The following is an 11,757-nucleotide window of genomic DNA, read 5'->3' as shown; positions in this document are numbered from 1 at the left end:
AGTGTTGACCATTGAGGTATCCTGGGTTCCATCAAGACAGGATTTTCACTAATATACAAATGCAATCATTTAACAATGATAGAGATGAAACAAAAAACAAGATCTTGTGGATTTGAACCCAGTAGTACCGTGTGAGAGGCAGCAGCCTTAACCATTGAGCATTTTGGGTTATGTTGCTACATGATCTGGATCAATATACCAATGTTACATACCTGTTGTTGAGTAGTTGGTGTGTGCCATGTCTCTCAGGTGTGACATACCTGTTGTTGGTGTGTGCCATGTCTCTCAGGTGTGACATACCTGTTGTTGGTGTACCAAAAAGTTCTATCTTGGTTTCATCTGACCACATGACATTCTCCCAATCCTCTGCTGTATCATCCATGTATCCATTTTGTTATAAACTCAACTCGTCGTATTTGGAGAATACTAAGTTGCATCCCAAGAACACCATACCTACTGTGAAGCATGGGGGTGGAAACATCATGCTTTGGGGCTGTTTTTCTGCTAAGGGGACAGGACGATTGATCCGTGTTAAGGAAAGAATGAATGGGGCCATGTATCGTGAGATTTGGAGCCAAAACCTCCTTCCATCAGTGAGAGCTTTGAATGGTTGACCAAATACTTATTTTCTACCGTATTTTACAAATAAATTATTTAAAATTCCTACAATGTGAATTCCTGGATTTTTTTTTCACATTCCGTCTCTCACAGTTGAAGTGTACCTATGATGAAAATGACAGACCTCTGTCATCATTTGAAGTGGGAGAACTTGCTGACTAAATACTTTTTTGCCCCACTGTATGTATACATTTTACAGGACTCTCATCGTCTGCCTCAGAGACCCAAGTAGTTTTTAGTGTATTATGCAAATGAGCCATGTTAGTCATTGTAGGAGCCAGATCATGTGTGTATGTCACGTGGTGTTTGTGGATGTGTACACAAGGAACAGAAGCATGTGTCACGTGACATAGGTGGCCGTCACCATAAAGAAGGTTTTTTTACCTGTACTCAAGAGGGAGAGAGGAAAGAGTAGAGCTCGGTAGCCATCATTTCTGCTCGGTTGGTAGAGTGGCCGTGCCAGCAACCTGAGGGTTCCAGGTTCGATCCCCGCTTCTGCCAACCTAGTCCTCGGGCAAGACACTTTACCCACCTGCTCCCAGTGCCACCCACACTGGTTTCAAAATGTAACTTAGATATCAGGCTACACAATGTAAAGCGCTTCGAGTCACAAGAGAAAAGCGCTATATAAATATAATTAACTTCACATTAAATCAAATAATTTACTGTATTGTGAATTGTGATTGAAAAGTATGCCAAGAATAAACGTGTGGAATGTTTATTAAAAATATGTATCATGGAATAAAAACAGTATTTTCCAATAGATGTCCTTTACTTGACATTCTGTCTTGTCAGTCTCCCGCTACGTGTCTTGAAGCCTGCAACAAAAAGTAAGTTTACCACACTTACAGTATAATCTACAAAAGGTTTATGTGTATCAAAACACATGCAAACTTGTTAGCACACGCAAAGCTGATCTAAATATTTGTCGATTAATGAGCAAAATAAGGAGTGCAATCCATCCCATCCATCCATTTTCTATCGCTTATTCCCTCCATTTAACATATTTGTCTTAATGATGTATGCAGAATATATGTTGATTATCAGAATGCCCACAATACTGGGAGGAGAAAATGCAAATACAAATCACTCAACATGAACAGTGAGATTTATCAATGCTGAAAGTGTCCTGCAGGCAGTATCGTGCCTCTTAAAAAGTCTGAAATCTGCGTGCAAACTGGCATAGTTGCACACAGGGCTGTGAGAAAGGAGGCCATCACGCTGCAAAGACAACTGACATAGTTGCACACAGGGCTGTGAGAAAGGAGGCCATCACGCTGCAAAGACAACTGACATAGTTGCACACAGGGCTGTGAGAAAGGAGGCCATCACGCTGCAAAGACAACTGACATAGTTGCACACAGGGCTGTGAGAAAGGAGGCCATCACGCTGCAAAGACAACTGACATAGTTGCACACAGGGCTGTGAGAAAGGAGGCCATCACGCTGCAAAGACAACTGACATAGTTGCACACAGGGCTGTGAGAAAGGAGGCCATCACGCTGCAAAGACAACTGAACAGAGAAGCCTTTGTTGTACGTGTGCATGTCATATTTGGACTGTTAGAAATAAAAAGAAGAAGATATATATTCAGCAATATCATTTTATAGCTGCTGGACAACTTAAAGGGCCGATTAAACCAAAGTCTATTAATTTATGTTGTTTTTTAATGGTATTCCTTTTTTCCATCCATCCATTTTCTACCGCTTATTCCCTTTTGGGGTTGCGGGGGGCGCTGGCGCCTATCTCAGCTACAAACGGGCGGAAGGCGGGGTACACCCTGGACAAGTCGCCACCTCATGGCAGGGCCAACACAGATAGACAGACAACATTCACACACTAGGGCCAATTTAGTGTTGCCAATCAACCTATCCCCAGGTGCATGTCTTTGGAAGTGGGAGGAAGCCGGAGTACCCGGAGGGAACCCACGCATTCACGGGGTATTCCTTTTTTGATTTAGAAAATATGCACCGTATTTTTCGGACTATAAGTAGCAGTTTTTTTTTCATAGTTTGGCCGGGGGTGCGACTTATATTCAGGAGCGACTTATGTGTGAAATTATTAACACATTACCGTAAAATATCAATATTATTTATCTCATTGACGTAAGAGACTAGACGTATAAGATTTCATGGGATTTATGGATTAGGAGTGAGAGATAGTTTGTTAAAGGTATAGCATGTTCTATATGTTCTAGTTATTTGAATGACTCTTACCATAATATGTTAGCTTAACATAGCAGTTGCTTATTTATGCCTCATATAACCTACACTTATTCAGCCTGTTCTTCACTATTCTTGATTTATTTTAAATTGCCTTTCAAATGTCTATTCTCGGTGTTGGCTTTTATCAAATAAATTTCCCCCCAAAAATGCGACTTATACTCCAGTGCGACTTGTATGTTTTTTTTCCTTCTTTATTATGCATTTTCGGCAGGTGCGACTTATACTCCGAAAAATATGGTATTGAACAAATATATAAACGCAACACTTTTGTTTTTGCTCCCATTTATCATGAATTGAACTTAAAGATCTGAAACTTTTACTATACAGAAAATATATATTCCTCTCAAAAATTACTTACTGGGTGACATGTCCGGTGAGTATGCTGGTCATGCAAGAACTGGGATGTTTTTAGCTTCCAGATCCTTGCAACATGAGTTAGTAAATGTTATTTATAAAGGTGATGGCCTCGGGTGATTAGTACAACAATGGGGCTCAGGGTCTCGTGACGGTATCTCTGCGCATGGAAAATGCCATCAATAAAATGCACGTGGTTTCGCTGTCAATAATAACATACCAAAACCTCTGTATTGTGCCAGACGCCATTGAGTGTGAGCATTTGCCCACTCAAGTTGGTTAAGAAGACAAACTGCAGTTAGGTCGAGACCCCGATGAGGACCACGAGCATGCAGATGAGCTTTCTTGAGACAGATTGATTGATTGATACTTTTATTAGTAGATTGCACAGTTCAGTACATATTCCGTACAATTGACCACTAATTGGTAACACCCCAATATGTTTTTCAACTTGTTTAAGTCGGGGTCCACGTTAATCAATTCATGGTAGTTTCTTACAGTTTGTGCAGAAATGCTATGGTTAAGCAAACCAATTGTTGTAGCAGCTGTCCGGGTGGCAGGTCTCAGCCAATCAATATGGTCTGCGGCTGTGAGGCCAGTTGGATGTATTGCCAAATTCTCTGAAACACCTTTGGAGGCGGCTTATACTAAACGGCCTGGGCTACTGGGTGTGAAGTTGGAGAAGATGCAGGTGGAGGCCCCCTTGGTGTCCTGGGTTGTAGATTACCTGACTGACAGACCACAGTATATGCGACTGCAGGACTGTGTGTCTGACAGGCTGGTCAGCAACACCGGGGCCCCGGAGGCTACAGTACTCTTCCCCCTTCCTCTACACCATTTACACCACCCATTTCCACTATCAGTCAGAGTCCTGCCACCTTCAGAAGTTTTCTGATGACTCTGCGATAGTGGGGTGTATTGAGGAAGGTGATGACGAGGAATACAGGACACTGGTGGAGGACTTTGTCACATGGTGTGGAAAGAACCACCTCCAGCTCAATGTTACGGAGACCAAGGAGCTGGTTGTGGACCTGGGAAGGAGGAGGAGTACTCTGGCGACCCCTCTTTCCATCAAGGGGGTGGATGTGGACATGGTAGAGGATTATAAATACCTCGGAGTACACATGGACAACAAGCTGAATGGGTCAAAACACGCTGAGGCCCTCTACAAGAAGGGACAGAGCCGAATCTATATTTCCTTTGGAGGCTAGGATCCTTCAACGTCTGTACAAAGATGTTGAAGATGTTCTACGAGTCGCTGGTGGCAGGCGCCCTCTTGTACGCCGTGGCCTGCTGGGGCAGTGGGCTGAGAGTGAGGGACACATACAGACTGGACAAGTTGGTAGAGAAGGCCAGTAACAAGATGGGAGTGGAGCTGGACTCTCTGGCGGTGGTGTCAGAGAGAAGTCTAGCAAAACTCCTAGCCATTATGGACAACACCTCCCACCCACTACACTCGGACCTTGCAGAGAGAATGAGCACCATCAGTGGAAGGCTCAGACTCCCAAAATGCAACACGGAACGACACAGGAGGTCCTTCACACCGACAGCCATCAGACTGTATAATGCATATGTTCCTTGACTGCACTTAAATGTAGAATATATTTATATTATTCATATATATTATATTATTTATTATTATCATTGTTTATTGTGAGCGAACTGTGGTGCTGAATTTCCCCCAGGGATCAATAAAGTACTTTCTATTTTATTCTATTCTTATGGCGGAGAAATAAACATTTAATTGACGGGCAACAGCTCTGGTGGACATTGCTGCAGTCAGCATGCCTACTGCACGCTCCCTCAAAACGTGCGACATCTGAAGCATTGTGTTGTGTGATAAAACTGCACATTTCACAGTGGCCTTTTATTTTGGACAGCTCAAGGCACACCTGTCAGGTGGGATGGATTATCTTGGCAAAGAAAAAATGCTCACTAACAAATGTATACAGATTTGTGAACAATATTTGAGAGGAACAGGTATTTTGTGTTTATAGTCAAAGTTTTCGATCTTTGAGTTCATTTAAATTGGGAACAAGAACAAAAGCGTTGCGTTTTTTTTTTTTGTATTTAGTATAACTCCTAAAAAAAATGTCTTGCAATATGCAGTTTGATCATTCCTGCTGCAAATAGTATACATACTGTGATTCTATATTGCAGAAAAGGTGTTAGATGATCGATATGTGCTATAATCTAATATAAGCCCCCCTCCAGTGTGGAGAGCATAATAACATGAATGTAGAGGGAAAGAAGTGTTTCCAAGGGCACATAATGCTTCTAGTACACAAAAATAGGGTGATCTGTGCCACTTTTGCTGCTATCAATTGCACAAAGTAGATCACATACAACACGTCCACCAACAGTACATGCAATTTTATAGTTTGCGCACACAGATAAGTGTGTGGGAATTGGATCCTCAAAGATCAGGCTCTTAATATTTTCAGAAAATGGGAGTATTATTAGAATCAGACCTGCAGCTGGCTCTGTATTGTTCTTTTTCCTCCTGCCTGACGTGGATTTCGGTTCTTGCTGAGGTGTGTTTGCTGATCTTCTTCTGGGTGTGGCTTCTTCTTGAGGTCCATTTTCTTCTTCCTTTGTTGCTTTTGTGGGCTTTTTGGCTGCTTTTTTCTTCACTGTGCTGTCAGAGTTGTGTTTCCTGGACACCTGAAGTACAGCCACAATGGGGTTAGATTTCTATGTGCTGGTGGTGATTACCTACTGAATATACCTTTTTCTTGCGGGGGTAATCATGGTCTGCATCTGTATCTTTTCTCTTTTTGGCCTTTGGAGACTTTGATTCTGGTGTGTGAGAAAAGATAAAGACACACTAAGCTTTCTCTTATGTGTAATGGTATCTCAACTATTTTTTCTGGCGTTTACCTTTAGGAGCCATAGGACCTGGATCGCCCTGAAATGACACCATTTTCTATTAGTCAATACATGCTACAAATATAGTTGTTACGTATGAAAATGTGTTTGCATACTTTGAACCACATAGTCCTGCCATTGTGGTCGCGTACAGACTTCATTCCATCCACATAGTAACACTGCAACCAGGCCTCAAAACCTGAGTAGTCTTTCTTCTCTGGATCGTAACCTTTCCCACCTCCATAAACAAAAAGTCTAAATAAGAGGAGCACCTTTGTGTCGTTGTCTTCCCCCCACCCCGATCAACCTTGAAACATGGATTCTTACCTAAGTTCACCACCTCCAGCGGTACTGTGTGGCAAAGTCTGAGCAGGTCTGTATTCTCCTCTTCCATTTTGTCCTTTTTGGCTCCCTTAACATTTTTGGGCAAAATAAACTGTTAATAATCGAGGTAAAATACTTGTTTGTACTTATTTGACCTTTTTGCTATGGATCTCCTTTTTTACAGCTTTCTTATCTTCACACGCATCCTCTGACTCGAGGCCTTCCAGCACAGTCCGGGCAGGCACAAAGGGTGGAATGTTCAACCTGGAAGACACACATGGGCATCTTTTCAAAAACAGAAGGTATTTTGTGTGGAAACAGTGCTACACTTTTATAGTAAACACATTTCCAAGTGAAATTAGGAATTGCTTGTTTATTCATCCAAGATGATTAGAATCTGGGGAATACAAAAACATTCTTCACTCTCCTTTTCAGATCACGGTGACCTGAGTATGTATCTTCATTCAATGGTCATTTCTTTTACAGCAGGCTCTTTGGTGAAGTGTAATATTATTGCTAGGAGTCTTGCAAAAGTACTTCACACAGTGGGCACGGCTGTAACAAAATAACACTGCAATGTACTGTCAACATGTACAAAACCCCAAACCAGTGAAGTAGCACGTTGTGTAAATGGTAAATAAAAACAGAATACAATGATTTGTAAATCCTTTTTAACTTATATTCAATTGAATAGACTGCAAAGACAAGATATTTGATGTTGGATCTGAGAAACTTTTTTTTTTGCAAATATTAGCTCATTTTGGAATTTGATGCCTGCAACATGCTTAAAAAAAGCTGGCACGAGTGTCAAAAAAGACCGAAAAAGTTGAGGAATGCTCATCAAACACTTGTTTCCCATAGCAAAGCAAAATTGAAGATGAGATCTCATGTATGTCTTATATATATCTCCTAGACATAAAAGAGCACTAATGGAGACCAAAGTAGTTTTCTCCTTCTTCTCAAATGTATCTCCTGAGAAATAAGGCTCACAGTGAGCACTATGAGAGATCTCATAGTTGTCTAATAGTTATCTCTTTTCCCCATTTCAACTAAGACCAAAATGAGAGATGAATGAGCTGGTCTCCAATATGTCTCAATTATGACTCAGTGAGAGAAACACCTGGTTTTGTTTCTCACTACTCACTGTTTGAGTTCTCAGATGTCTCTTTTCTATTTCGGCAAAAAGACAATTGATGAGTATTGGTTTCAATATGTCTCAATGATGTCTCAGTGAGAGATATACTTGGTTTTGTCTCTCACTGCTCACTATTTGAGTTGTTAGATGTACCCGTTTTCTAAAAAAATGCATTTTAATGGGCTCAATTTAGTTATACCTCAATCATATTCCAGTTGATCTCATGCCAACATTGGGAGAAAATAATGAATTCAGACAATATGGATATATGGTCTGTAATCTAAATGGTTTATTTAAATAAAGTTGGACTTAATTTGTTGATTTCTTATCCACACGTCATGTACAGTAACTCAGTGACTACAATTGTGAGATTTAAAACTGAACCCAAACAATACTGATATGATCACAAGACACTTTGTAAGAGCTTTTAACATTTGTGAACTTTCTAGAGCAGTGGTTCTCAAACTCTTTTAACAAAGTACCACTTCAGAAGATATTTGGCTCTCCAACCACCATCATAAGGACTAATATTAAAATGTAGTAGCATAGTAGGCCTATGTATTCATTAAAAAAGACAGTGGCTTTATTAAACAAGTAAATGTAATATATTTGCCACTGAAATATTACACACAATGCAAAAACATCATCAACAATGACACTCCATATACAGTACATATTTACAGAATCCACGGCAACATCACATCAGTGTGTATTTTCAGAGCATTTATAACAATGATTAAAGATTTGATTTGTGGCTTCTTAGGCCAGTTCAGTTCTTCATTATTTCAAACTTTTCAAGTGTGTTGGGGAAATGAACTGCAATCACTATGCCAGGCATAGATGTGAAGTCAAGGAAAACAACTTTACCCAATATGTCATCCAAGAATACTACTGTACTGCAGAGGTTTCCAATAGGGGAATAACATGACTGCATGTCTCATATGTTACACTATCTTGCAGCAAAGAAAAACCTGCATGTTTATATTCACCAACGAGGGCCCATTTGGCACATGAATGTGCTGTGGTAAACAAGAAATCAATCTGTACATACTTTAAAAAAAGGATTAGAACCTTTCTTCTGACACACTGGTCCCACAAAGCAGGCATTTTATTTGTTTACTTTCTATTGGCCCAAAACAATTCTTGGAGGATTTATGTAATATAGTAGGCGATGATGCAGAGTGGGATAAAAAAAAGTTTTGGAACTTCTGCACACTGTTTAAGCAGTCTGTGTTCAGACTATCGGGATAAAGCAACTTGAACATTTTGAGCATATGGCTTAGGGCCTTACCTGTGACTTTAGGACAGTTTACATAACCCATGCTGATCAGAAGGCACTCTGCCATGGTTTCTGATGCATTGTCATGTATTGGTTTGTCTGTTGTGTCCTTGAAATTGGACTCTTCTGCACACTCCTCACTCAAACCATCTTCAAATCCTTCATTAAACGTATGTCCGTCATTGTACATCCAATCCCCTATATCAGGGAGAGCTTCCTCAAATGATTGAAATGGATCATACTCAGCATCGACATGTCATACAGTTGTTAGGCCATCAGGAGGATGTATGAGGGCTGATCTGGAAAATGGTTTTCCATTCTCTTCGATGGTCAAAAGTAGAAATATTTTCATGTGCTGAAATTAAAATAGAATACAAATCACTAAAGGTTTTTTGATAACATTTTGTCACAAGGCAAAACGTATAACATCTCAGCATATCGCTCACATTCTTACACTCCAAAGTTTGTCACATTTGAGCAGGATTTGCTTTGTGACAAAATTCACAGCAAAACATTATTCAGCCACAGAAGACGGTGGGTGTACCTGGCAGGTGGGGAGAGGCTTGATGTTCCAGAGTGGTACATCCTGCACGGTCACCTGAAGGTTGGATGTGTTCCATTTGAAGAGCAGTGTTTTGGGCTCCTTCAGGGGGCACCGCCTCATGCAGTGTTACCCTGCTGCTACCCCCTGACACAAAGAAGAGGAACCAAAAAACTCTAAAGATTCAAATCATTGAAAAAAAAAACAGACAAAAACATGCAAAACAAGAAGGAAGTTGACATAAATTGAACACATTATACAAATCCAGCTAATGGAATGCATTTACTTTTTCCCCACATCTTGAGCGCATTGTAGTTCATGTTTACGTATCTTCTGTGTTTGTGGTAACACATCATCCACAGTGTTAAATGTAACTCATCACAATACAACACACACTATAAAAAGAAAGTTGTGGATGCTAATGGCAATCATTAGTAAATACACAACAGCAAACCAAACCTATGAGAAAGGATCTTGACGAGGGATGCAACATTATTCTAAATATAACCTTATTTTGATTTCAAAATTGTCACAATAATGCCGTGATGTGTGACGCTATCAAACGAGAACACCAGTCGCTGTGTTTTTTTCTGACAATATTAAGTGGGCTCATCTGAGAAGTAAACTGGTTCTCCCATGAAAACCCGCCGTGTGGGAAAACAACGTTCAAACGGGACATTATAGAAGGGCGAAAAAGTGGAAGTGTGCAGGAGTGATGGGAACGTTTGTGCTTAGGTTAGCCGAGGAATTGTTGCTGTGAAATATTTCTGTGCCTATAACTGTCGTGTTAGTTGAACCTTAAACAAAGTCTGCATACTGCAAGGTAAAGCATGCCACGTTCATCCAGACCATTTCCAAATCGACCCAGAGCCCTTGCAGCTCACCAGAGGAAATGTGGACATGCACAAAATAAGACATTTGCTGACACTACACACCACAATGTCTACAATAAGTTAGGGAATAGGAGTAATATATTAGAATGAGTTATATGTTAGAACCGTTATTTGGAAAATATCGTTCATGTGAAACCAAGATGTCAGCAAGGGAAAATATGCATTTGTGAGGTATTTACATGATTAAAAGTCAAATTATTAGTTAACTCTTAAGAATCAGTATTCTACAAACTAATACAATTTGGACTGCAAAGGGCAGTTTCTTAGGAAGTTCAAAGTTTAAAAACACTCAACTAAACAGCAGTGATGTAACAATATCAAAATGTCATATCACCGTTACTGTGACCAAAATGATCACTGTTTGCATTATAATGGCAGTATTGTTGAATGTGCTAAAAAGGTCATCAAACCCACAATAATACCAAGTTGTATTGAAAAAAAAACATACCGGACACACAGTATAGTTTCTTGGCAAAAGAAACATTATTGTTCTACATTAGTTAGACTGGATGTTTACTGTTTATGTCAGTTTAAAGACACTTATTTGAAAATGTTGGTCTTTGTGTGTTACTTGAAATTCTGCACCATTCCTTTGCACCTAAAATACCTGTTTTTAATGATAAATATGATTACAACATATGAAAATGATGTTTGTGTTCAATTACAGTAAGTGTGTTTATCCTAAACATTCCTCCCACGTCATTTAACACACTTTGACATTTTTGTAACAATATCTTACCCTGGCTTTAACACTATGACGATATCATACCGTGAAATGTTGATATTGTTACATCCTTAGTCATGACCTGATGTTACCTACCAGCTTTAACTTGGAGGTGAAAGGTTCCAAAAACATGAATTACACATGCTGAGATAACTCCTATTTGAAGTTTCATTCTTCATATGTGCTAATGTAATCAGGGTCAAAGAAAGCAATATTTTCATGTTTGTTCCTGACAAACTGTGGACAGCTTTTTATCTGTAAATCTCAATCAGAACTAATTGACTTCAAGAAAGAACAGGCATATACATATAACTTACTTGGACATTGCTGGTCATTCTCCACATTCACATAGGTGCATGCTGCAGGACGGGATGACTGCAGGAAGAAAAAGAAAGTATCACATATTATATCTGCTGCCAGTTTAATGCACCACCACTATACCAGTCTACTCAGCAACTGTACAGTCCTTCTTGATCTTTTATTTGATTCCACTTCTTTACCAGTTCTTCTTCATCGTTTTCCAGCTTTTCCTTTTGTCATTTCGACACTCCAATACTATATAAATCAATCAATCAATCAATGTTTATTTATATAGCCCCAAATCACAAATGTCTCAAAGGACTGTACAAATCATTACGACTACAACATCCTCGGAAGAACCCACAAAAGGGCAAGGAAAACTCACACCCAGTGGGCAGGGAGAATTCACATCCAGTGGGACGCTAGTGACAATGCTGACTATGAGAAACCTTGGAGAGGACCTCAGATGTGGGCAACCCCCCCCCCCCCTCTAGGGG

At 40.0% G+C, this 11,757-nt stretch overlaps 1 protein-coding gene and 1 long non-coding RNA gene across 3 annotated transcripts; one reads left to right on the top strand and one right to left on the bottom strand.

Annotated features, from left to right (window-relative positions):
• Positions 1–3,012: 3,012 nt before the first annotated feature.
• LOC133540151 (endonuclease 8-like 1) lies at positions 3,013–11,376 on the bottom strand. 2 transcript variants are annotated; one of them, XM_061882693.1, is made up of 8 exons: positions 11,278–11,376; positions 9,347–9,490; positions 6,544–6,652; positions 6,392–6,476; positions 6,181–6,302; positions 6,077–6,104; positions 5,925–5,995; positions 3,013–5,860 (listed from the first exon to the last, which is right to left on the bottom strand). In XM_061882693.1, exons 2-8 carry the CDS (start codon positions 9,385–9,387, stop codon positions 5,474–5,476), a joined length of 843 nt encoding a protein of 280 aa, XP_061738677.1. In that variant the 5' UTR covers positions 9,388–9,490; positions 11,278–11,376; the 3' UTR covers positions 3,013–5,473. The 2 variants fall into 2 exon arrangements, with proteins under 2 accessions (XP_061738677.1, XP_061738678.1); XM_061882694.1 differs by lacking the exon at positions 11,278–11,376 and adding an exon at positions 9,045–9,157 and having other exon boundaries at positions 9,347–9,486.
• On the top strand, positions 5,296–6,561 carry LOC133540157 (uncharacterized). The gene is made up of 2 exons (XR_009803570.1): positions 5,296–5,998; positions 6,083–6,561. It is a non-coding gene; the product is annotated as an uncharacterized LOC133540157 (long non-coding RNA).
• Positions 11,377–11,757: the final 381 nt, after the last annotated feature.

This window comes from Nerophis ophidion, linkage group LG21 (genome assembly GCF_033978795.1).
Source record: "Nerophis ophidion isolate RoL-2023_Sa linkage group LG21, RoL_Noph_v1.0, whole genome shotgun sequence".
NCBI lineage: Eukaryota > Metazoa > Chordata > Actinopteri > Syngnathiformes > Syngnathidae > Nerophis > Nerophis ophidion.
This window is presented reverse-complemented; position numbering and strand designations above follow the sequence as displayed.